Source organism: Kryptolebias marmoratus, linkage group LG23 (genome assembly GCF_001649575.2).
Source record: "Kryptolebias marmoratus isolate JLee-2015 linkage group LG23, ASM164957v2, whole genome shotgun sequence".
Lineage (NCBI taxonomy): Eukaryota > Metazoa > Chordata > Actinopteri > Cyprinodontiformes > Rivulidae > Kryptolebias > Kryptolebias marmoratus.
This window is the reverse complement of record NC_051452.1, coordinates 14,624,335-14,651,684: the sequence shown is the minus strand read 5'-3', so window position 1 is coordinate 14,651,684 and position 27,350 is coordinate 14,624,335. Positions and strand designations below refer to the sequence as shown.

Genomic DNA, 27,350 nt, shown 5'->3' with positions numbered 1-27,350 from the left:
ATGATGGCGTGCCATGCCAAATTTTTGTGTTGGGTGAAGTGGATTAGCTGTGGCGGCCATCATGAATTGGTTTGACTCCAAAAAAGATGGAAACCAAACAATTCCTTTCTGAAAGTTTATTCATAATTCGTTCAGTGGGTCATGGCATATTTCGCTAACAGACAGACAGTGTTTACTCCACTAGGTAAAGGCACAGTTCTAAACGCAGATCTTGCTCAATCTGTTAGTGCTTAGATTATCAGTTGGGCTTCACTCTCAGCTCCTGCCACACCAGATTTTAGCTCAGTATCTGTACAATTGACCGAGCTATAGCCACTTTTGTGTTATCTAAAATTGCTTTAATGTGGTGGCTATTTTGAATCAGGTTGACTCCAGAGGCTAATCAGTTGTAGATATACGTTTAGTAATTACTTTTTGAGAAATTCCTTAAAATCTGTTTACTGGTCCATGAAAAAGTTTGCTAAAGGACAAAGAGACAGACTGATCTATTGCCTGTTTATACACAACATAAATCTTCTTTGTCTATATGTTAGCATGGCATTTATTTTAAGTTATTATTATTATATTAATGATTTATCATGTGAAGAAACTGATAAATTAACAGCTGATGCGCTCTAAATTAGCACCTAATTTACTTTCCATTCTATCCAACCCCTTGTTGTTGTGCTGTGTTCATACAAATACAAATAAACCAACCAACATGTCCTCACTGATTTTGATGCACATGATTGAGGACTGTAGCAACTGCACAAAACAGAGCTCCCTTAAAGTGTTGCAGTGATTTTCCTGGTAAGCCCCTTTAGAGATGTTTCTGAGAACAAACAGATTATTTATTCATAAAAATAACTAGGGGCTGAAGACATACTGTGCATTTTAAGCAGTGAACTTTGTCAGCTTGGTTCCTGTATGACAAGCATTTCATACAGGAAGCTTTACTGCAGATCCTCATGGCTCGCTGCTACTGTAAGCTCTTATAAGCAGCTTCTTCCCCGCTGTAATTACCACACAGTAATTGCTCTGCCATGTCCCTGTCCCGCCTCCCTTCGCCCCTCTGTCCCGCTCAGGCCTGAAGACCATCGTGGGCGCCCTGATCCAGTCAGTGAAGAAGCTGTCGGACGTGATGATTCTCACCGTGTTCTGCCTCAGTGTCTTTGCCCTGATCGGCCTGCAGCTCTTCATGGGCAACCTGAGGCAGAAGTGCGTGCGCATCGTGAACCACAACAACGACAGCAACATCACGCTCAGCGATACGGGCTTCAACAACACAGGCCTCAATGTCACGGGCTTCAATTCCACCTTCAACTGGACGGAGTACATCAACGATGAGAGTAAGCCGAGTGAAACGGCGCAAAAGCGCTGCCAAAGGGGGTTAACTGGGGTCAAGTTGGCGCCTGAGTCAGATGCTGGTAGTGGTGGCAGTTGCTGTGTTAGAGGAGGTCACGCACACTGGTTTACTGCCATGATACAGAGTGACAGAGATGACTCGGAGCACGCTCTTGAACAAAGGCTGGTGAGAGAACGGGGCAAATGCTGCAGATAATCGTCACAACAATGCAAACCTCCAATCGTCAATCTCCAGCAACCCATCTGTGTGGCATGAGTTGCCTGAAGTGCCAGAGGAGAGTGAGTCACTGACCGCCAGAAGGATGTCGAGGTGACATGCAACAGCTACATGACGAGCTGATGTAGAGTCAGAGACGACCGAGGCGAGACAGAGACAGAGCTGATTAGAATTACATCGTTGTTATGGAGCGTGGCATCTTAATGGCATCAAATTTTATTTGCAGTCAGAGAAAATGGAAGTGTATCGATGGCGAAGTGCTTTTGACGTCACAAAAAAAATATGAACGTGGATGTGTGTAAAAAAAAATGGACAAAAGCCACAAGATGCATGTTTATCTTCTGCCTTGGTGTTGTGATGTGACTGACTGACCATCCCTCTGTTTCCTCCCACCCCCTCCACTTTAGGGAATTACTATTACATCCCTGGCCGTAGGGATGCTCTGCTCTGTGGAAATGGCAGTGGCGCAGGGTAAGGCTTGACATGTTTTATTTATACGGCCAATTAAATGCACCGCAGAGCTCACCATACACAATTACTGTTGACTGTCACCACTGCACCGAGGCGTTTCAGGAATCCAAATTGGCTGGTAGCTTCATCTCTTGTGATATAAAAATCTTTTTTTTTCACCTGTAGACGTGTAAAACGGAAACAGAGACACTGATTGCGCATCAGGTGACCAGAACTGACCAGCTTTTAGTTTGAATGGCATAATGCCGTGGTCAAAACCTTTTGCTGTTGCTTTCTGCTTCATAAACATCACTGCTAAGCAGCTAATTCATATTGCACATCATTGGTGTGGATGTTTTTGTACTCAAATTAGCCTTTTGTAATATCTGTAAGGTGTGTAAAAAAGTCAGAGGAAGCACAAGAGGCATACAACATTAATTAAAAGAAACATTAGTTTTCCATGGAGGTGTTTCTGATGTTTGGTTTAGTCCTCATTTATGTAAAGCTGCTGGTTTTTATTAATAATGCCACCTCTGTCCAGTAGGGGTGTAACGGTATGCCTAAGTCACGGTTCTGTACAGGTACAATACAACGGAACAAAAAGACAATTACCAAAGCTAGTTTTTGTTTGTTTGTTTGTTTTTTCACTTAAACCTACACCAATCCAGACACAGAAAAACAAACCATCCATGTTCGTGGAGAGGCTCTAAGATAGCAAGTCATATACAGCATAGTAGGATTTGTCAACTAGTAAATCCACTAGAAAAGTAAAAGTAAAACATGTCATATTGTACTGTATTAGTCACCCGATTTGAACTGTAAACTCCAAACTAAAAGGTATTTCTCACTAATTAGGAAAACAGTACAAAAAAGAAGTGTTTGTTTCAGGTAATTTGTCCTAAACTTGATTTAATATGAAAGCAGTACAGAAGAGAAAAAACTCTTCTAATGTAGAAATACAAAATAATTAAAACTTTACTTACATCTAGCTTCTCAGCTAGCTGACATCTAGTGTGGGAAAATGACTTTTGATATCATGGATATTGAATAAATTCACAAATGGCTTGTCATAAGTGTGTATTAAAGTGTGCAATTAATGACCCATTTGAAAGGCAACTTTAGACATCTGGAAATTGCACCCAAGGATGAACCAGAGTTGTGGAGGTCGACGATTTTCTTCCTGATATCTTGGCTGATTTCTTTAGATTTTCCTTTAATGTCACACAAAGAAACCGTGTGTTTGAGGTGTGTCTTAAAATACATTCACAGTTAACTCAGATGTTGTCAAGTAAGCAATTAAAAGCTCCCAAAGCTATGACGTCATGATCTAGGCTTTCCCAAACTGTGTAAAGGCAGAGTAATCTTAGTGTATGTAAACTTGTTATTATGAAGAAAATAATAACAAATTCTCTGTCTCTCATTATTTGGAAATTTAAAAAGGTCCGGGAATTCTAACTGATCTAAAACAGGAAAGATTTACTCTGGTTTAATGTGAGACAGTGAGGAAAAGGGTTCTGTCTTTTTATAGTGTATGTAAACATCTGGTAACAACTGTACATGTACCGTTGCACTCTTAGCTTCACTACATGATCATAGAAGTGTATGTTCTGTGATGGGCAGAAAATGTATAAAATTCCAACAAGGAGGTAAAAATGGTTGTGATGATTTGTAAGGCAGAAGGTAAATTTGCAAATTAGAACAAGAGTGGACCGAGTTTATCTATCGTATTTTCCACACTATAGGATGCACTGGATTATAAGGCGCACTGTCAATGAATGGTACATTTTTGAACTTTTGTCATATATAAGGCGCATCGGAATATAAGGCGCATTAGGTGAAACAAAACAGCCCCCTGCCTTTTCGGAGAATACTGCACCAACGTAAAGGTCCCCACATACTTGGGCGTACTTCACTCCACGGAGGTCCGGGCATACTCAAGGCGGACTCCACGTGGACTCGAAGCGGACCCTCGCTGGACAATGATCCGCGCAATGATCAATTTTTATTACAGCGTATGCGTAGTCAGTGTCACACAATAAGCTGCCCGGCGAGAAACAGCGTTCACATCAAACTGTTTTGTGTGCGATGCCAGCCGCTCTCAGTTGAGAATTGGAGTCAGCGTGACTGTCGATCTCTGTGCAGCACTGACAGGTGTGCGGTGGCTGCCCTTGTGGTGAAGAAGCAGGGCTAAAAGCACCTTCTTTTCCTTTGTTTTTTTAAAGCTAAAGGCAAGCGATATCTTCCTCCTCATCCGGTGATGCCATGACTGAAATTTGTCAGGGGAGAATTTTAGGCAATCTGTATGCTCGAGTATGAAGTCTCAACCGTCCATGGACAGTACGCCCAGGGTGTCTGCGCAGCTCACGGAGTACGCAAAGTACGCCAGAGTATGTAGGGGCCTAATGCTGCAAGCAGTGCAGCTTTGTAGTTTACCAAAGTCATTACAACTTCTCACATATATAAGGCGCTTCGGATTATAAGGCGCATAATTGAAGACTTTTAAGTGCGCCTTATAGTCCATAAAATATGGTAGTTGCATATAACTTTGTGACAAAAAGACAATAAAAATCAATGAAAAGGGAAAATCGTTGTTTATAGCGCCTTTGTCTCTTTAAAAGGCTCTGTCCAGAGGGCTTCGTGTGTATCAAAGGGGGTCGTAATCCAGATTATGGCTACACGAGCTTCGACACCTTCAGCTGGGCCTTCCTGTCCCTGTTCCGACTCATGACGCAGGACTTTTGGGAAAACCTCTACCAGCAGGTTGGCAGAAATGTGAACGATTGATGGGACATATTTGGGATGATTACATCTTATCTCTTGCTCAGTTTGTTTGACAATGTTAGTTGGGCTCGCCTCAAGTTTGTAACCACAGTGTTTGTCTGCATTTCCTCTGCCCTGCGTCTGGTGTATTAGACTTTGCGTGCGGCTGGGAAGCCCTACATGATCTTTTTCGTGCTGGTGATATTTCTGGGCTCCTTTTACCTCATCAATCTGATCCTGGCTGTGGTGGCCATGGCTTATGACGAGCAGAACCAGGCCACCATCGAGGAGGCTCAGCAGAAGGAGGAGGAGTTCCAGGCCATGCTGGAGCAGCTGAAGAGACAGCAGGAGGATGCTCAGGTAGGACTGATCTTTTTTATTTTTTAAACTGATGTCAGAACTGAAACAGGCAATGACTTTCCTGGCTTTCCTTTTGATTGACTTAATCTCACTGTGATGCTGGTAAAAATACATTTGAAAAAGCAGAAGTAAGCAGAACATATTAGGTACTTGGTTTATTTGTTGAGTTTGCAGAATGCTCCGATTGATGTTTGCTCTCTGGCTGGAAGCCAGCATTGCCTAGGAGACGGAAGGATTTATTGTCGGTGATTGCCGACACCCTCTACTGCTCCCTCGGTGCTCAGGACTCCCCCACTCAATGTAAAGAGAGAGATCTGCGGATAAACCTAGAGTCCAAGTGAAGCTACAGATAGAGTAAACACCATTTTTTAACTGGCTTGTTTTTTTTACTGAGCTGTACTTCAAGATTCTGGTTAGAGAGAGACTAGGGTGTTTCTGTGAGACAATTAAATAAAAGACAATTTAGTCCTAATTAGTGCTGGGTGATATGGAAAAAATCCTATATCAAGATATGGATAATTTTATATCACAATAACGATATATATCATGATATACCCCAATTACGTACGTTGTCAGTTATTCTCTGAAAAATATAAAAAAATAATCTAATTTCTTACTTTTTTCAAACTTTATTTCGAATTGACATTTAACTGAACTTTCACAAATAAGATTTGCTACATTTTAGTGCAGCAATATGTATGTATCAAATAACAACAGACTATTATCTTCGGCCGGCTATAGTTTTCCTTTTCGCAACTTTCCCCGGCTCTTTTACAACTTGCTTGACCTTGCACTTTTTGGATTGTTAAATATTCTTTCTGATAGAAGAAGTTTGTTGTGTTGGCGTCAGATGAGAAAACAGTCTAATAACAGAGTTAGCATATTACCTTTTTCTGCTCCGTGTCGGACTTCTTGAACCAAATCACAGACGTACCCCCTTGTTTTGGTAAAAGTCTTTCTTCTTGGGCTGCCTGCTAGCTGTCTCTACTTGTTGCGACCCCGAGTTTGATACGTAATGCTTCTCCATCTTTCAGCACTTATGACTTAAATGCCGACAAAATATACGGTGGGTCACAGAATATGGTGTGCTGCCGAGCCGCACAGAAAGCCGCTGCCGTAAAGCATGTCGCAAACCCACACATAAAGCAGTGTTGTGTCGCAAAACAGAGGTTCTTTGCAAAATAGTTAAATTTTCTTATTATTTATCACTTATATAAACTGAATGTATGCAAAGTGACAACACTAATACATTCGTCGTAGCCTATTTTATGAAATGTTTACATGAATCATTGATACAATTATGATAGAAACGATAGAGATGATAGAAGAAAATATATCACGATAGACACTTTTCTATCGTCCCCACGATATGTATCGTTATATCGCCCAGCACTATTTCTAATAATTTCAAATCAACTCTGGCAACCAGTGAAAGGCAACTTTATCTACAGCACATTTCTGTGCATCTTCCTGTCAAATAAAGCCAAATTAGGTATATTTTACAAAAGTCTTTATTGAATAAGGATTTAAATTGATAAAAAAACTAGTTTGGGTTTTTTGCTGTGTTTTATGTATAGAAGGGAGGTAGAGGAGCTTACTGACTGGTGTAGATCAGCTCAAAAACCAACCAACAGCAGCCCCCCTTCACTAGAGGACATTTACACCAGTGAACACAGAACCACAGCAAAGAACATTATGATGGACCCCACCCATCCAGCTCACCCCATTCCCTCAGGCAGAAGGTTGAGTAGCCTTGAAGCCCAGACAACAAGGCTGAGTAACAGCTTCTTTGCTGAGGCTGTGAGGCTCATGAACTCAGTCCCTTAAGATGGACTTTGTTTTTCATATAGTTTTAGATATTTATAATTGACTTTAGGTTGAAGGAACATTATATGAAACTTTCTACAAAACATTTTAAATGAAATGGTATGGGTTTTTTTTCCATTTAATGATCCTAGATGGAGCATTCCAAATTATACTGGAATGCTCCATCTGAGTTGGGAGTGGGTTTTTGTCTTAAGCTGAGGAGTTTAGGTATCTGGGAGTCTTGTTCACAAGTAATAGCAGTATAGATTGGGTGATGGACTGATGGATGAGAACCTCATTCGCAGCAATGTAGGTATTGGTCCAATCTGTTGTGTGAAAAAAACTAAGCTTTTGTTTATGTTTGTTCAAACCCTCACCTATGGTCATGAGGTTTGTACCATGATCAAAATAACAAGGTTTTGGATACAAGCAGCTGAAATAAGTTTCTGCTTTTGTTTGGCCGGGCTCAGCTATAAAGCTAAGGTGAGGAGCTTCATCTTTCAAGGCAGAACTTGTTGGAGGGATTATATATCCTCTCTGGCCTGGGAATGCCTTGGGATTCCTTCCTGGACCTGTTACTCTGTGATCCAACCATAGATAAGTGGAAGAGAGTTGACAATGAATGATTGGTTTTCATCCGACTTTAACAGGCCTGGATAATCCTTTCGGAGTTAATCCTGAAATTAGCCACAATCAGGCCTAATCTGACCTTCTCTGTAAATCTTAACAGAAGCCTATTTTTTTATTATTATTTTATTATATTAATAATAATTTGTATTATTGTTATTATATATTTATTATATAAAATAATAAAATGAACACATTGGGTCAGTATAGATGCGCTTAGTCAATGTGTTATAGTGAACCAATATGCAGTTTGTTCATATCGACCTGGTCAGATTTGTACTCTTCTGAAGAAAGAAAAACTCACAAATTTCACTGAAATAACTTGGAACTGACAAAAGTGATAATAAGAAAAAAGTACTGAAACTCAACTAATGAAAATTTGTCATTGCTTTTGAATTTTGGTTCAACAAAATTATTAAAAATAAATAAAAAATGAAACTGGCCTTAATAAAAAGGATGGTTCTACTACAAAAGACAAAAACTAATCTGCCCACAGGGACATGATAAACTAAGGTGTGTTCTGTAATCAGTCTCAGTCGGTCTGCCTGTTTAAAGGGTGAAAGGTAGTCACAGGGCTGTTTGGTATCATGGTGTGTACCACACTGAACATGGAGCACAGAAAGCTGAGGACTGAGGAGCTTAGGAAGTAAATGATGGACATTGTGTTAAAGGCAAAGACAGTCCCATCAGCTGTGTTCACAGACCTAAAAATGAAACATCAAAAGAACAGAACCCTATACCTACAGTAGAACATGGAGGAGGATCGGTTCTGTTCTGGAAATGCTCTGCTGCATCTGACTCAGGGGGTCTTGAATTGGTTCAGGGTCTTATGGAATCTCAAGACTGTTGAGGCTTTCTGGAGCCAAATGGGCTGCTCAGAGTCAGAAAGCTTGGTCTCCAGTATGATAATGACCCAAAACACACAGCAAAAAACACCAAGAATGGCTCAGAACTAAACATTGGACCATTCTGAAGTGGCCTCTGAGTCCTGATCTAAATGCTGTTGAACATCTGTGGAAGGAGCTGAAACATCTGGAGAAGGAGCCCTTCAAACCTGAGACAGCTAGAGCACTTTGTTCATGATAAGTGGACCAAAATACCTAATACCTAAAATATTAAATTAAGGGCACCATTCTTTTAGTCAAGGCCAGTTTCATTAGTTTGTTCTGTCTTCTTCTTGTTGGTTCATCAAAGATGTTTCCTTCTCTGCTGCAGGGCTTTTCTTTTGTTTCCTTTTAGACCTCCACCTCTGTTCCATACTTTAATGGTTTAACCATCTTATCAGGCATGTGCACATTCAGATTTGGTTGGCAGACTTTTAAATCTCAGTACTGTTACAATATCATGTCACACAAATACACCCATCACTGTGTGAATACAGATAAAGCGTGCACAGACCTACATAAAGTGATTTGTCAGATATTTTATTAATGCTTTCATTTCACAGAAACGTCTTTACTATTAATGTTGTATCTTATTTTCTATTTGATCAGTACTGTTTTTTTCTCATAGCTCTTATTTGTTTTCTAAAAAAAAAAAAAAAGATTTAGAGTAGGTCTCCAGCCACACAGTAAATCTTATATTTGCAGGATGAAAACATGCAGACGTCCATTTTTAGAAGGTGTCTGAGCCTTGTTTGGCTGTTCGTGTTTCTGCTGCGTCTCCCTGCTGCCAGCCTCTCTCCTCCGCCTCTGAGACACAGGCACTGGGTCACCATGACAACTGTCTCCGTGCTCTGATTGGCTGGCAGGTTGCCGCGGCAGCAGCCACGGAGAGTGGCGAGTACAGCGGCAGAGGGGGCCCCACCTCCGGGTCGTCCTCGGGGATGTCCAGGCTCAGCTCGAAAAGCGCCAAGGAGCGACGCAACCGGCGGAAGAAGAGGAAGCAGCGGGAGGAGGAGGAGAGGGGCGGATGCGACAAGTTTCACAAGTCTGAGTCCGAGGACAGCATCAAGAGGTCCAGCTTCCGCTTCTCCATTGATGCCAACCGGCTGTCTTATGAAAAAAGATGCTCCTCACCCAACCAGGTAAAGTATAACTTTACACAGTAGTTAAAATCAACAACACCCACCCCCCCGCCAAGTATTTTCATTTTGTTTTTATACTTCTTAACACTGATAGGTGCTCAGTTTAACCAAGCATAAACACAGACTCAATGAGCCAATTTGTCTTGGTTTTTGCACAGAATAAACTGAGAGACACGTTACTGTATTTATTTGCTTCTCCATTAAAATAAAGAACAAGAAAATATTGTGAAAAAACACAATTTCCAAATACATAAATAAACAAATAAATCTATGAAAGATCTTCCAAAAGCCTGGAAATACATAGTCATAGATTAAAGTTTATTAGCTATATTTGTGTGTTTCCTAAAGTGAGTTGGCTGTAGCGGCCATCTTGATTTGGGTTGACTCCAGAAGTTAATCAGTTGTATATGTATGTCCATTCTTTACTTCCCGATGTTGTTGTTCTTTCGGCTGCTCCCTTCTTCAGGGGTCGCCACAGCGAACAGACTTTCATGAAAGATTTGGCAGTTTGTTTATGCCGGTTGCCCTTTTTGCCCCTACCTGGGCTCAAACCTGCTGCCTAAGGATGACAAGATTGTGGCACTCACCACCAAGCTACTGCTGCCCCAGCTAATATTTACTTCCTGATAGTATCATTAAAATAATATCATTAAACTTCATCAAGTGGTTCATGAGATATTTATTTAACAGACAGACAGTGTTAACTCTAATAGTTAATGCCAAGGTTTTAAACAAAGATCTCGCACCATCTCTTGGCAATTGAAGTATGTGTTGGGGATCAGTCTCACTGTCACACCAAATATTAGCTCAATATCTGTAAAATTGACTGAGTTGTTGCCATTTTTGCATGTTCTAAGTTTGATTAGCTGTGGCAGCCATCTTAAATTGGGTTGACTCCAAAAGTTAATCTATCATAGATGTACATCTAATCATTATTTTCTGAGAGTTTCATTAAAATCTGTTCTCTGGTTTGCGAGATATTTTGCTAAAAGACAGACAGACCTACTGCTTTTAATGGTGGAGGGCAATCATGAGTGATAACTCAGCAGTTTTGTATAGAACTGTAACGTATTGTTCCTAACAGGGACAGTATCCACAATATGCTGTGTTCTGAAAAATGTGAACCATTATGAGACAAATATTTTCAAAAAAGGACATTTTCGAGTTTTTGGAGAGGATAACAGATTTTTTTTTTTTGTATCTAAAGACTCCAGCTTTTCAGAAACAATGACATATGTTTTACACCTGCCTACTATCTCTTTGTGCCCTAAAATCCCAAACAACAATGGGGCCGGGTTTTTTTTGTTTTTTGTTTTTTTTTCTGGGTCTGTCTTGTTTTTTTTCTTGACCCTTTTGTTGTCAAATGTTGATCATCTTCTGGAATGGTTAATGACTAAGAGACTATGTTAAATTACATTAAAGAAAACATTGTTGCCACCCACTGATGAAGTTTATTCCAAAAAAGAGGTTTAACAAACTGAGGTTATTCGTAAAATCAGAGTTAACTTACCCTGAGAGGAGAAACTCCGGGTTTTCAGTTCCAGGAACACTAATTACATTTAGGTTCAATATCTGGGATAATAACAGAATTTCTTAACTCTGAGGTAAGAGAAAGTGTAAAACAAAGCCAACATCACTAGACCCTCTGAGACTTCTATTCACCAATGCTACCGCAGGAAAAAAAAGCAGAGTCAGCAATCCAGTCTATTACCATAGACTATGGACCAGTGGTGTCCAATCGTGATCTTGAAGAGCCACTATCCTAAAGGTTTTAGTTCTTTCTCTGCTTTGACACACCTGATTTTAATGAGTGAGTGATTAACAGGCTTCTGTAGAACTTGAAGGGTCTGCTGAAGAGCAGAGAAACAACTAAAACCTGCAGGATCGTGGGCCTCCAGGAACGGGATTGGCCACCACTGTAATTTGCCTCTCATTCAGCAACTATTTTGTGTCTCTTGTCAGGCTTCTAAGTCGACTTTTTTTATCTGTTTCCCAGTCTCTTCTCAGTGTTCGCGGGACCCTCTTCTCACCTCGGAGGAACAGCCGAGCCAGCCTCTTCAGTTTCCGTGGCCGAGCGCGCGACATGGGCTCCGAGAACGACTTTGCCGACGACGAGCACAGCACCTTCGAGGAGAGCGACAGCCGCCGCGGCTCCCTGTTCCTGCCGCGTCGCCTTGAGCGCCGCTGCAGCGCCGTCAGCCAGACCAGCCTCGGGGTACCGCGGATCGTGCTGCCCGCCAACGGGAAGATGCACTGCTCTGTAGACTGCAACGGAGTGGTGTCGCTGGTCGGTGGGACTTCTGTAACAACCTCTCCTGTAGGTCTCCTGCTGCCGGAGGTGACTTAACCGTTTCATGGTTTATTTTCCCATTGACATCCTTTGACTTTGAAACCCTTTAGTTTGCTTTGCTTCAGTCCTTTGTTTCTGATTTTGTTTGTTTAAAACTCTTCAATAAAATCCCAAAACTACCTAACCACCTTTTAACCTGCATGCTCCACAAATATCTGTAATCCCTTCATTTTCTGTCAAGAGAACTAGTAGGAAACATTTAAGTTTACTGAGGCAAACAAGAGACCAAATCTGTGTGAGTGAAGCTTGAATCATGAACTCAGCACTGTTAATATATAAGACTCAGTATTTAAACATTTTAGGCTTTCTGAAAAATGTCTCTCGTACATATTTTTTTCTCTTACATTCATTTTTCAGGGAACAACAACAGATACTGAGATAAAGAAGCGTAGGTCGGGTTTCCTCCAGCCGTCCATGGACTATCTCGAAGAACCGGGGGGCCGGCAGAGAGCCATGAGTGTGGCCAGTATCCTGACGAACACCATGGAAGGTTAGGATTTATCTTTACGTAGTTTTATGTAAAGCTAGCATTGGGTGATAGGTTAAATTTTTTCTTTTGGCAACCGTCAGTTCACCAACTAATAGTTGGCGATATATTTATAAAGGTGTGTTTTTTTCCTTTTTTTTCTTTTCTTTGGTTTTTTTTTTTTTTGAGGGACAGGATCATGAAGGGCACTTCCAGAATTTTTTCAAAAAGGGGGGGCCAGATTGGGTCCTCTGATAATCTTGGAGTGGCACACCAAAACCAAAAACCAGAACAGAATTTTATTTTATTACACTGTTTTGTAAAATATAGACTATGCACTAGAATACTAGAAACTGCTGTGCTATTTTGATAACTCAGCTGAAAGGTCAAAACTGTTGGCTCACAGGTTTGGCTAAATATTTGGTCATATATATATTTTAAACCAGATGTTAGCCAGATCAGACCTGACTAGACCTCTGCTTTAGGATGTAAAAACTGAAAATAGGATGGCAACAACAACTTATAAGGAGATGTTTAGCCTGGATGGCTTTTTTTGATAACTTTAATTTGCACCGGACAGTAAGTTTAGGTACCTAAGATAACATTAGTTGTTTAAAACAACAACATTAGTTGTTGTTAGCTATCTGGCTCTAATAGTGGTTACCACCAGCTAGCTATCACCAACCTAAGTTGTAACTAACTTATAACCCAGATTTTGGATTGTTATTTTAGTTCAGTTCTTTCGGAACTCTAATCCTAACCTAATTTTAGGGTCACAAACTTAACTCATAATGCTGGGTCAAACTGCTGGTTTAGATTCTTAGTCATCCAGGACATGGTAAATCCAAAAAAATTAAAAATTAAAACAACTGGGCTCCTGTTCTGTAGTTAAATACATTTTGATTCCCATCCGAGGAACTTTCTAAATTAATATTAAAAAAAAAAAAAAAAAGAGTGTGGAGTTCCACGCTTGTAAACTTCATAAGTTACTCACTCCCCTCACAATGGAGAGCCTTCAGGGTCTAATCTAGGAAACATGCCAAAATATTTCATGCAGTTCAGAAGCTTCAAACTCCACACACTCCAGTTCTTTGAACTGATGGAACGTCTTCAACTACAGAATAAAAGTCCAGTAATTTTGTGGATTTACTTTTTGGGGGTTTCTAGGTCAAGCTGATAACCCAGCCCTGCTGAGTTAAAACCACCCAGGGTTGGCTCAGTTCAAATTTGACCCAGCACTGGGTGACAAATAGGGCTGTTTTCAACCCATCAGGTTTTAGTGTGTGCAAAATGGGAGTTAGGGACTCACCTTTTGATACAGGACTACTTTGGTTTCTTATTTTACAGTTGATATTACTAACTGAGAACAGCACAGTCACTAGTGAACTTATTAAAGCTGGTAATCTCTTCTCTTAAATGTATATTTATATGAAATACTATGTATATAACCTCCTGAAGCCCTGTGTCCTCATATGAGGACATTGCTATTTTACATCATGATGATTTCTTCTGTTCAACAGTCTGTATTCGGCAAAACTAGCTTTAAATTTCTAAACTACTAATTGTTCAAAAGTAATGTTTGCTTTTGTGTTTATGAGGTTCTACGAATCCCAGTTTGCTAGGGGAAATTACAAATGCACACCAAAAAAAAAGCATGAGACTCAGGAGGATAAGACTGTCTGGCCAGGTGAGCCAGCAAATTTACTGTATAGGGGCAGCCATAGCCCCCCGGTCCTCCTTTAGTGGTGCTCTTGAGGACCGCACTATCTTGTTCTCCAGACAACCGTGTAAGAACTTGAGGCCAAAGCAAATATGGTGTCACTGATTTAGGATTACTTAGGTTTTAAACCAAGGACCTTTGACAAGAACCAGGCTAGACTGAGACAAATATGACAACAAATGTGTGGTCGGCTTCTGAAATGGTGCTCTGTCTGTCACAGCATTGAGGAATGGTAAAATGTAGCAGTGAATAATGCCATATAAAAAAGAACCAAACCCTAACCAAGCATTTGGTGTGTGGCACTCCATGAGTGGAGCTTTGGCACACAGTCAGAATGATGGGCGCTCCATAGTGTGACAGCACTCACTGATAACAGTAATATACCTAAAACAAGCAACATTTGTTTAATTAGTCAGGTAGTCTGTGTTTAATAACTTTCAGCCGTCTGGGTAATAAAGTGTTGATTGTGAAACAACAGCAATGGCCGTTCTGAAGGTTATTAAATCTACCTGTTGATCTGAGTGAAAATACGAGTTTATTTTGTGTGGTAAGTAAGTTGTGCCAAATGTTAGGGTATTAAAAAAAATGGCATTTTAATCACATGGCTAGGTAGTGTTATTTTTTTTTGTTGTTGTTTGGACTTTTTTTAAGAAGTGTCTTTAAATGATACATGAGAAACAATTTTTATTTTTCATGTGTTTTTTTGCACAACTACCAAAGTTACAATAAGCTGTGACTTGTGTAGTTTAGTTTTTTTTTTAACTAAACAACTGATTTTAGTTAACCTATTTAATGAAATATGGTTGCTTTCTTAAATAAATAAATTTAGCAGATCTTTGCTAAGCTATAAAACGACAGAGATGGCTGGCAGCGTTCTCGCCTGCTGGCAGGTATCTGAATACAGGCTGAACTGCTGGAAGAATGTTAGAGGCTAGAGGTTCTGCTTTTTTAAATGGATGAGGTTGCACGTGAAACAATTATGGTGTATTACTGCTTGTACAGGTTTCGATTTGAATTGTACTTTTATTTACAGGTTAAAAATCTTGAAAGGGAAAATTAAACTGACCCAGATTCTTAATTTTTCAGAGCTCGAAGAATCCAGACAGAAGTGCCCACCCTGCTGGTATAGATTTGCCAACACCTGCCTGATCTGGGATTGCTGTCCGGCATGGCTGAAAATCAAAGAAGTTGTCAGCACGGTGGTCATGGACCCGTTTGTGGACCTGACCATAACAATTTGCATCGTCCTCAACACCCTATTCATGGCTATGGAGCACTACCCCATGACCAAAGAATTCGATAAAGTCCTCTCAGTCGGAAACCTGGCAAGCATTTATTCACTGAAACAAAACTAAAATGAATTTGTTGCTTGATGCAGATTTGATGACAGCGTTTTCCGCTTCCTCCTCATCAGGTATTCACTGGCATCTTCACAGCAGAGATGTGTTTCAAGATTATCGCCCTGGATCCCTACTACTACTTTCAGGAAGGCTGGAACATCTTTGATGGCATCATTGTTAGTCTTAGCCTGATGGAGCTTGGCTTGGCCAACGTAGAAGGCCTGTCTGTGCTCAGGTCCTTTAGATTGGTAAGATTATGCCGAATAAAGTGAAAGGTTATGGTAAATTGGGGTAGTCACAATATTAAAATTTCAAACCAGATGCAGTACTGAAGGAAATACTTGATACAAGAAAAAGAAAGTAATATTATTTACTTCATGCAGCCTTTTCAGATTTTTATTTGAACCATCATTTATTCCCTCTTATTATGTTACAGACATGATCAATTTTACTTATACAGTACAAAAATGTACAACAGAAGATTAGGCACCCAAATTAACAGGTGGAAATAACATGACACGTTGAAAGTTCATGCTCTCTGTTGCAATTAATTCAGATCAAATGGATTATAGGGATAGCTATTTTAAGTAAAAATACTCAGAATTTGTCTAATTATTAAATTTTACAGTAGCAGAAAGATAGGAAATAACTTGTTGTGTCAATATAACTATTTAACAAAAATAAAATTCAAAAAACATTATAGGGTCATGACAGTTGCATTAATTCTTTGAATTCGCCAATTTGAGCTAGACTTTGAATATTCATAAACCATTGCAAAGAGTTGGTAGTACAGGCTCACTGCTAGTCACATGTAGAGGTAGCACCCTCTTGGGTGTGGGGCAATTTGGTGAGGCCTTCTGACCTTCTATTATCTAGTTATTCATTTCTTAAAACTACCAACCATCTTCATCTAGCATGTAACCTTTCCTTGTAACTTCCCTCATCACCCAGCTGAGGGTCTTCAAACTGGCCAAGTCGTGGCCCACGCTCAACATGCTGATCAAGATCATCGGGAACTCGGTGGGCGCTCTGGGTAACCTGACTCTTGTGCTGGCCATCATCGTGTTCATCTTCGCCGTGGTGGGCATGCAGCTGTTCGGCAAGAGCTACAAGGAGTGCGTGTGCAAGATTTCCAGCGACTGCGAGCTGCCGCGCTGGCACATGCACGACTTCTTCCACTCCTTCCTCATCGTGTTCCGGGTGCTGTGCGGAGAATGGATTGAGACCATGTGGGACTGCATGGAGGTGGCGGGGCAGACCATGTGTATAATCGTCTTCATGATGGTCATGGTTATAGGAAACCTTGTGGTATGAATTTTTACCAGCTTTCATTTTGTTCTGTTTCTCTGTCACTTGATTTAAACTATCTTATCTATTTACTGTTTCCTACTAAATCCATCTCCCCTCTAGGTTCTGAATCTTTTCCTGGCTCTCCTCCTGAGCTCATTCAGTGCTGACAACCTGGCAGCGACAGATGAGGACAGCGAGATGAACAACCTGCAGATCGCCGTGGGTCGCATCCAACGGGGCATCTCGTACATCAAGTCCAAGGTGCGGCAGTTCCTCCGAAGCCTCTGCTTTGGCAGCGGTAAGGGCTCCGGTCTGGCTGAGGAGAGCAAACCCCTGGATGAGCTGCACAGCAACGGGAAGGGCAACTGCATTTCTAACCACACTCAACTGGAGATCACCAAAGACCCTGGTGGGGTGTACATGATGGAGGGCAACGGAAGACCAGGGGGAGGGCTGGTTGTCGGGGTAGGTGGGGATACCCCGGGCAAGTACCCAATGGAGGAATGTGACTATATGTCATTTATTCACAACCCCAGCCTGACGGTGACGGTGCCCATAGCTGTGGGCGAGTCAGACTTCGAGAACCTAAACACGGAAGATTTCAGCAGTGACTCTTCTGATCTGGAGGGCAGCAAAGAGGTAAGATAAATGACTCATGTTAGTCAGTTTGTAGAGATTCTCTTGAGTCACTCAGCTTTTATTTAATTTATTTATTTATTTGAACTTAATTAGCACCCTTACGTCGGTATTAATCAACACTTATCGCAAACCAGTGTGTGAACATACCCATTTCTGAATAGAGATGATCTCTTCAAGCGATTTTTCTGACAGTCAAGCAGTTTGAAAATAATGCTGACTCATATGTATGTGCATCATGTTGTGCTATTGGAGTCTTATCTCAAGACTAAGAATCTTGGCAGCTAAACAAGGAAAAGCAATGATAAATAATGACTCAACTATGCCTTTGTCCTGGTAACAGGTTCATGTTTTATACAGATTTTCTTGACTGCATGAGTCTGTACACTATTATAACCACATATTTAGGAACTTTGACTTTTCATATTAGCATTTATTGTTACGTATTTGGATGTTTATAAGTCATAGATAAAATTTTAAAGACTACACTGCTAGTGGTTTAAAATATTTTACATAATTTAAGAAGACATCATTTTAATAGAAGGTAATTGCTTCGATTGTAATTCGTCACTCATTCTGTCTGAGCAAATGCTCGGTATTTTACTGTTCGGTGCTGTCAGGCTGACAGAGCATTAGGACTGTGCTCCATGGTGATGTGAATCTGCCACTGTGGGTGTGGTGCCAGTTCCCTGTGAATCAAAACAACCCAGGAGTCTATTTCTAGCCACGACACCACATGCTCCATATATGGATAAAGCCATTCCTCTCTCATGTCACTTCTGATCTTTCTGCTCTGTACAGAGAAAAATAAATAAAATCAACCAAACTAAAAATTGGCACATTTATGCTGAGTAAACAAACTTCTGTTTGGTCACTCTTTCTCACATGTAATTTAGTTATGTTTTGGAGTGTAGGTACAAGGAGTGTAACGGTTCGCTTAAGTCGCGATTAAGTCACGGCACAACAAGAAAAAGAAACAAATTCCAAAATGCTACTCTTTTTTTTTTTTTAAATTGACAGACAATAACTATCAGAGAAGCAGGAAAGCACAATGCAAAAACAAACCACACTTGTTAGTAGGGACGGTCTAAGGTCCAAACGTCATGAAAAATAAAAAGCAGCACAGATCATCTCCCAATGTGAAAATATAAAATACTGTAAATAAAAAGTGAAACACTTTACCTTCTCAGCTAGCTGAGTGCTAGTATGAGACAATAAAGCTTAATATTAAGGATATTGAATAAATACACTAATGACTTGCCGCAAAGTGCCTCTTATATAATAGAACTTCCCGCCATACACACACCTCTTTTCTCTCTCCTCTGCGGCTGTCCGTGATCATTTGCACCACGGAGCTTTTTTTTCACACAGCTGATTTAAATTAAACAGGCAGGTGTTTGCTTCTAAATGTTATTCTGAACCATCCGTGTTGTTTAGTGTAGAGTGTTTAGACAGGAGCTTTCTCTGCTTTTTGTCAATGTTTTTGTGGCTGTTTGGAACGTTAATTCATTTATTCATTTGATTGACCCGCTTTTCCCTTTTCGGGTCACAGGGAGCTGGTGCCTATCTCCAGCCATCAACGGGCGAGAGGCGGGGGGACACCCTGGATAGGTTGCGAGTCCATCACAGGGAAACATAGAGACAAACGAGACAAACAACCACTGATGCTCTCGCTCACACTTAGGAACAAATATGTTACCAGTTAACCTAACCTAACATGCATGTTTTTTGTCTATGGGAGGAAACCGGAGTACCCGGAATAAAACAATGCATGCACAGGGAGAACATGTAAACTTCACCCAGAAAAACCCCAGGCCAAGAGGTGATCCTGTGACCTTTTTACTGTGAGGTGACAGCTCTAGGGCGCCATGCCGCCCTGCCTCCATGCCACCATGCCGCCCTGTTGGCAAAAATTAAAAGCTAGGTCTGCTCTGGGAGCAGTGATCACCTGTGACTGACGTGTTCGTTGTCAGTTCACTTTACCCATCCAAAATGTCTGTACCAAACCTTTAAGGTTCCACCCTAAGTAGATTTGGCTTTATGAATTGAAATTGATCAGATACTAGAGGTGTATCCATACATACCTTGGTTTTGAAGTCACAGTATGTTTTCGGTACAGTTACATTAAGGGAAACCAATAAAGTTATAAATCATACATGTACATGGTATATAGCAGAAGTCTTTGATAACGTATGGACGACACCAGCTTTTACTTGCTTATATTAAACTGATATAATTTACTGTTGAGAGAACTTTGTAACATGGTTCTATTTATAGATTGTATGTAATAAAATATATACGGTCCACAGTTCTTTTATTTTCAGAATATGTTTTAAAAGGACATTTTTGGCAATAAAATATGGTCTCTGCTGCTATAAAAACCACTAATGGGATTTGTTCTAAATTTGGCCCAATCTGAATTGTTAGCGAGGGGCTGCTTGAACGCTACAGGCAGCTGGGTTTGTTCTTCTTGTTTTTTCTTTTGTTTCTTCTTAATGCCAGTTACGTTTACATTCAGGTGATGCTGTTTCAAGTAAGTAATTAAATATGACGTAGAGCCAGCTACATACCCTATAGCTGTTGAGCGATTAAGCCTTAGTTCCATCCACCTTTTTTCACTGTAGTTGACTAAGAAACCGTAATGTTCTCAAACAGCAGATTTAATGATAGTGGGGGATTCTCCGTGCTCTTGCTTTGCTACTTTCATAAACAGTTGCATGGCAGGATGTGTATGTGTACAGTCTCGTTTGATGGATATGTACTAAACCGAAATGCCCATATCCAAAATTTCAGCATGAATCAATATACCGTTACACACCTACCTATACTTAATAAAACTCAAACTGTAATCTTGTGGTACTGTTTGTGTGCCTGTTCTATGAGTGAAGTATCAGGTGTCTTGCCTAGAAACCTTTTTCTTTCATTTTACAGTTTATGTATATATAATGAGAAGTACGTTTTAAAGGAAATTGAAATTGCCTTTTAGGTTAAATTATTCTTCCACTGTATCTTTGGGATGACCAGTGAAAGCAGACTTGAGGTTGTATGCTGGGTATATGGTATGTAAGACTTACTGTGTTTAACCCCCCCATTTGTTATTGCAGCTGTTTCACAGGCGATCTCAAGGTTTTCAGTGAGAAGAGAATTGTAAGATCACTTTATTGCACTAACCATGAGGACTGCCTATGCCATATACAGACAACATATTTTTTCTCATACCTTCAATGGATTGCCCATTTTTGTTCTTTGCCTGGTCTGCCCTCCGTCCCCCTCCCCCTCAGCCACCACCCCCACCACCCTCTTTGCTTTTATACCTCCCTGCCCCATGCAGCAGCACAACCAATGCTGTAATCATTTACTTTTCCTTTAATCCCCTTTCCCCTCTCATAATTAACCCCGAAGCATCAGGCTGTATTGCAGTTACAAACCATTAGGAATGAGCACCCTATTATCCATTGATAGACAAACTCATCTAACATGACTTTTGCTTTTGATTTCATTGCTTGGTTTTGACTTGGTTTTGGGACTTGATTGGCATCCAACACTCCGAGCTTGAGAATGAAGGAGGAGAGGAGGCAAAGGAGAATGTTGAAGAAAAAAAAAAAGAAGGAATGGAGGAATGAATTTTGCTGTAAATGGACAAAATTCATTTGTCTGGTTCATAGCCCATGCATACACACGAAAAACCTTTGCTGTACATACCTTGCTGTGTTACTCAAGTGATAGAGGAATGATGAAAGACTCCAAGGAGATCATTTTGACAAAACGATGAATTCATGTTCATTTTTGCAGGGCCGCAAAAGAGATAACACATTGTAGATTACACTCAATCAGTTAACCATAAAGGAAGCTATATTAGTTTTTTTTGTTCAAATTTGCTAGTTAAAACAACAACAACAAATCTTAAAATTCTTGAAACTACCAAAGATGTATAGAGGACTGAAAGAGTCAAAATTAAGAATAAATATAAAAATATATAAATGGCTAAAATTTATGTGAAAATTTCAAATGGATTCTTTTATATCTGTACTTAAATCTATTATTGTTTTTCGGTGCGTTTTCTCTTTGATTATTATCTTTTTACTCTCATATTACAGTGTATCTTTTAAGTATATCATTTTATGTTTTTAATTTTAAATATAGGTTTATTTCTATATTATTCCCTTTTTGTATTTTTTCTTTCTCCAAGTCTATCTTTTAGTGTTTTTTTTACATTTCTGTATGCATTCACACTTTATGATGCACCTAAAAGAGGCTGTCTCAAAGTTTGACATTCACTTCGGACAGTGAATATATTTACAGTAAGGTAAATCTATTCTCCCTCCAAATCTTTATCAGCAAAGATGTAATGCAAGACTTCATCCCTTGAAAAAAAACTTTCTCTAAACTTAGTTTCCGTTGATCTGAAACACACGTGAACATGTCCTAAACTGCACTAGGCATTGAGTGCATTCAGCCTATTTGAGTGTCTCTCTCAATGCTTTAGTTGTTGGAATCAAAACAATATTAACACTAAAAGATGTATATTTGTATACCATGTTCAGTTCCAGTAGAGGAAAAACAATAATCTCAAAAACTAAAAACATTCCTTATTCAAAACTCTCAGTGATGTACTGCTTATTTGATTTAGAACAAGAAGCCAACCAACCGAATTCATGGTTTTTAGGCCATTGTTAAGGTAGCAGCTAATGTTATTGATGCTATCAGCTAATGCAGCTTCTGTCACTATAACGTGCACTCATCCTATGACACTCTTTGAAATGCAGCTGTCTTCGTTTGCATAATGAAGCAGATATGCATGCAAAAATGGTAAATATGAGAACCAAATAGAAATGGGAACAAATGCATTTATACATAAAAACAAATGCTAAAAATTCATTAAGAATTACATTGTAAAATGAGAGTGTAATACAGGAATCAAGTTAGTGAAGTAATGGCAGAGCAAATGGGAAGAAGAAAAATATAAACATTTATTGTCCATTTTAATAATCCATTTATATATTTGTATATTGTTGGTTTTTTTGGCAGTTTCAGTACTTGGTGGGTTACACTTTTTGTGTAAAGTGGCTCTTTGTTTATAGATGCCTGTGTTATCCACTTTTGTTTCACTGCAACTGTCTCAAGTTAAATTAAGGTAAAGCAAGCTTTAAAAAAAGAAAGAAATACAGTAATCTTTGAAAAAAAACACTTAGAAGCGGTCAAATGGATTTGTTTCTGCTGACAGAGAAAAAAAGAGAGTGGGAGGGAAAAAAACCCTTCCATAAAGCAATGCACTCGCAAGCAGCATGCTTCCATCATTCCCACGCCGTATTAGCTGGGTCCCACGGCAATCAGGGCTGCTGCACTGTCTAGGATGACATGTCTCAATGCTTCCCACTTTAGCCAGATCAAACATGAGACCAATAACATTCTGTTTGACAGGAGGCCTCATGTCACTAAAAAGTCTCACTATATGCAGACAATGTTGTGATGTACTTTATCGCTCAAACTGACAGTATTTAGTTTTTGTTTGTTTGTTTTTTCAAACTGTCGTTGATTTAAAATCTAATTAAGATTGTGTCTAATGAAGTTGACAACAGCAGCAACACTTGTCCTGTCATGTTTTTACTTTAGAACTTAGAAGGACAAAAATCACTGAGTCCTTTACGTAATCTTGTATGTTTTCTGGGTATGCATGGGTGCTAGTTCAGTATGTTTTTCAACAGGGGCAAAAAAATAAATACATTAAAAAAACACCACACCACATGCTGTCTTTTAAACAGTGCACAGTACTGGTTTTTGCTGGTAAGCTAATGTGGTTATCCGTCCACTTCAGCACAAACAGAAGGAGCTTTTACACTGCTTTCAAGGAAGGGGGGAAAAAAAATGAAACAAAACAAGACGTGTTTTCATGTCACTGAGAAAAGTGTTCTGCAGGGGTGGGGTTTAGGTCTGAGGCTGGGGAGATGGGGAGAGAACTTCTCACGAGTGAGACTTTGGAAATTGGGATTAGTATTAATACAAAAAAAATAATGATTTGGGGTTATTTTTCAGTGGACATGAAAATACCCATGTTCTGCTTGGTACTATTTCAGGCTTGGATTGATAATGCACTGGAATACTGCATGCACTCTGCCTCGAACTGAGGTCACATCAAACGTACCCACAGTGCAGTTCCGTAAAACCAACCTCCGTGTGCCACATAATCTGATTTGAAGCCATCAGATCAAAACAATACCAAAGCCTGTAGGTACATTTGATCGATGCTGCATGTGATGATGATGCTACAGTCATGATGACTTTAAAGAGCCCAACTCTGTGAGCTATTTCAGTGCCTAATCTCCATACTAAGATACACAGTGGTGGCACTGGAGAGCATGTGAATGGAGAATCACAATGATAATCAGCTCAGAAGGTTGGCTCCTATTACCAGTGAACCTCAGTTTTCATAAGCAGTCCTGTCTAACTGTGTTCTGTCATCTTCTGCCTCGTCCATGCAGAAGCTTGACGTCGACCCACAGCCTTTGAGCTCATCAGAGGGGAGCACAGTTGATATTCGACCCCCAGGGGATGGTGTTGAATCAGTGGAGCTGGAGCCAGAGGAGTCACTGGATCCAGAAGCCTGCTTCACAGAAGGTGCGAATTACACAGTCTGTGCTAGACAGGAAGGATGATTGGTAGTTGGGTCAGAATAAGAGAGGTGGAGTACTTCCAGAACACGTTTTGTGTCGAGGAATAAATCGATTAAATTGCTTATGCTGAGCACCGGTCTGTTATAATCATCGATGCGTGATAGTCAACACAAATGCTCAGCGAGACAAGCGAAAAATAGTCATTGGGGTATAATGGAAGCTGACATTTTATCTGACACACATACAGTGAATTCTAAATCCACAAATATCTCGTGAAGACTGCAGAGCTTTCACTTTGTGTTTACCAAAGCTAAATTTTAAAGTCATGAGATTTAAAAAAAATAAGGCAAATCTAGGGTTTTATGTAGCAAGGCATAATAGCAATGTCCTGGTTTGTACCAGGTTCTAAAATATTCAAATCTAACCTTAAGTGTACAAAAACACAGCAAATTTTATCATATTATTATTTATTAAACAAAGACTAAATGGAAAAGTTGTGTGGAAAAACTAAGTTTACCCTTGCTGCTTTGACAAGATTTCAGAAGGAAAGTGACAGCCAGTTGCTTCTGATCAAATGTATTGATTAACTGATCAAAATGAGTGTGAGCTCCTCTTCAAAGTGATGAGTTTAGTCACTTTGCCACTCTGGAGCATATAGTTGTGTGTTAAAACAATGCTAAGTGGTAAGACATCAGCAATGACCTGAAAGAAGCAACTTTTTCTGCCTGTCTGGGAAAGGTTAAAGGTCATTTCCAAACTAACTACAGTCAATCATTCTACAGTAAGAACAATCATTCTCAAATGGAAAAAAAAAATAAGGCAGCAACTAATCTTCCCAGGAGGGGACATCCAGCAAATTCACCTCAAGCTCAGACCATGCAATGCTCTGAGAAATACCAAAAACCCAAGAGCTCCATGTCAGACTCCACAGGCCTTGGTTTGCAGGTTAAAGGTTAATTACAGGACATTTGAAAAACGACTCAACAAGTATGGCTTGTTTGAAAGGGCTATAGGAGAATGTTTCTTATCTCTAAAAACAACATGGCAGCAAGACTTAGCTTTGCAAAACTGGACTTTTGGAGTCAAAGACTCCACGAGACTACAGGAGCAGTGTCCTTCGTAGCAAAATAACAAAGGTAGTGTTATAGTAGTCTTGGCTACGCACTGCTCCATGTTTGGCAAAAACCATACACATCATATCAGCACAAACACCTCATGTCAACTGGGAAGCACGGTGATAGAGAGCTGATAGTTTGGGCTACTTGAAGTCATTGAGTCAATCATGAACTCCTCTGTAGACCAAAGGGTTCTAGAGTTCTGGAATTCTGTCGGAGGAGCTGGAAGAGGTGGCTGTGGAAAAAAAACGTCTGGGCCTCCCTGCTCAAACTGCTGTCCCTGCAACCCGACTCCAGAAAAAGCAGCAGATAATGGATGGATGGATGGATGGATGTTAAACCGATAATTGAATGACTGTGTACCTCTTAACACCTTGGGTGATGTGATTACATTAAGACAATTTAAACCACACATTAACATTTCTCTCCACAAATTTTTTATGCAGATAAACCTGGTCAAAGGTACTGATTGCAAAATATGACATCAAAAATAAAAGTTTTTTTCTGAGCTATATTAGATGGTGCAGTTTGAAAGAGTTTACTCCAGTAGGTTTCCAGATATATTAATATGCAATTTTATAAATGTGGGTCCACACTCAATGTAAACAACTCACTTGGCTGAATCTGCTGAATGGTTATCTTCATACTTCACTCAACAAACCAGAGTGCAGCTTTGTGCCAATACACCAAATTGTTGTACTTCTACGTACCAAATAGCTTTTCAAATGTGATCGCCAGTTTTAACTTAATTGTAATCACTTCAGCTGTTTCTGTAGGTAAAAAAACACATGGTGGTTTGCAGCCAGTCACAAATTTCGCTTATATTTTTTTTATTTAAGGACACATTACCCACCAATATTGAAAAAAAGTTTAAAAAAAATTGTAAGGATTTTGTTTTTTACTTCATAATTTGCAATGAGTACTTTTTCGTTTCCTTTTTTTTTCATAAGTTTTAGACATTTGATTGACCCGAGTCATATTTTTTTGCACATAATTAACATTAAATAACTTCTTGCTGGGGCGGCAGTGGCTCAGGAGGTAGGGGTTTGTCTTGTGATCAGAGGGTTGCTGGTTCAAACCCCTGCTCCAGCTGTCTCAGCCGTTGTGTCCTTGGGCAAGACACTTCACCCGCCTTGCCTACTGGTGGTGGTCAGAGGAAATGCATCCATTTTCTTATACGTCCTTCACATTTTTGCCTCCAGGCTGCATCCGTAGGTTCCAGTGCTGTCAGGTCAGCGAGGACGTAGGCTGGTTAAAGAGCTGGTGGAACCTCCGCAAAACCTGCTTCATCATCGTGGAGCACAACTGGTTTGAATCCTTCATCATATTCATGATCCTGCTCAGCAGTGGAGCGCTGGTAAGTGGCTGTTTGACTTCATTAAATAGAGTTTTTTATGAACTGCTCTGCTCCACCTGATTCTTTCCGGTCAGAGCTGGAGCCTTTAACCTTTACACTCTCCTGAGCTGAACTCTTGTCTTTCAGCAGAACAGAACCTCTCTGTGCATTTGTTATTAGCCGTTCAAAATGACATAACTCACAGTTTTTATTGATGTTGTTTGTAGGCATTTGAGGATATTTACATCGAGCAGCGGCGAACCATCAAAACAGTGCTGGAGTATTCAGACAAAGTGTTCACTTATGTCTTCATCCTGGAAATGCTGCTGAAGTGGGTGGCGTACGGCTTCGTCAAGTACTTCACCAACGCCTGGTGCTGGCTTGACTTCCTTATTGTCGATGTACGTACATTCAGTTGTTAAAGCTTCGAAACAATAAATTAACTGTTATCCAACACTGTCCTTAATCTGTACTTTGATAGATACTAGGAGCCATGTTGATTTTCTCTTCAGTCTCAATATTCAGACTTGACCTTCTCACTGTATGGCAACCCCACTGGGATGGTCTTTGTAGGTTCTTGGCGAGGACTTCAGGCCTGAATTAGGAAAAAAAATGGGGTCCTCATTAAATGTGATGGAGCGTGATGGGTCCACAAGGGTTTGGAGCATGCGCACAGTTCATAGCGAGGTCATGGTGGTTTATTTTTGTGATTGCAGTGTGTAGGGGTTTTGGATGGTGCATGGCAGCTTCACTGAGAATTTGAAGCAGGGCTGGCCACTCTGGCCTCAATCCTAACCGACGACTGTGGTCGTGACGAGGTCCACTTAGCCATGATATCCGTGGTGGTAGTGTTGTGTTAACATGGTGAGATTTTCTAGCTTCTTGCTGTATCCTGA

The 27,350-nt window shown here is 40.1% G+C and overlaps 1 protein-coding gene across 6 annotated transcripts in view; it reads left to right on the top strand.

The window, feature by feature from the left end:
* Positions 1 to 27,350, top strand: part of scn1lab (sodium channel, voltage-gated, type I like, alpha b) — a 66,495-nt gene that overhangs the window by 22,617 nt on the left and 16,528 nt on the right. For 5 of the 6 annotated variants that reach the window (XM_037973874.1, XM_037973873.1, XM_017426813.3 and 2 more), the window contains 14 exons: positions 1,065 to 1,328; positions 1,969 to 2,032; positions 4,630 to 4,771; positions 4,925 to 5,131; positions 9,315 to 9,590; positions 11,587 to 11,928; positions 12,298 to 12,430; positions 15,213 to 15,451; positions 15,541 to 15,714; positions 16,418 to 16,774; positions 16,877 to 17,395; positions 23,872 to 24,007; positions 26,321 to 26,475; positions 26,682 to 26,855. In XM_037973874.1, the coding sequence (XP_037829802.1) occupies positions 1,065 to 1,328; positions 1,969 to 2,032; positions 4,630 to 4,771; positions 4,925 to 5,131; positions 9,315 to 9,590; positions 11,587 to 11,928; positions 12,298 to 12,430; positions 15,213 to 15,451; positions 15,541 to 15,714; positions 16,418 to 16,774; positions 16,877 to 17,395; positions 23,872 to 24,007; positions 26,321 to 26,475; positions 26,682 to 26,855 (3,182 nt within the window). The remainder of the gene's footprint in view (positions 1 to 1,064; positions 1,329 to 1,968; positions 2,033 to 4,629; positions 4,772 to 4,924; positions 5,132 to 9,314; positions 9,591 to 11,586; positions 11,929 to 12,297; positions 12,431 to 15,212; positions 15,452 to 15,540; positions 15,715 to 16,417; positions 16,775 to 16,876; positions 17,396 to 23,871; positions 24,008 to 26,320; positions 26,476 to 26,681; positions 26,856 to 27,350) is intronic. The other variant, XM_017426816.3, reaches the window with a different exon arrangement.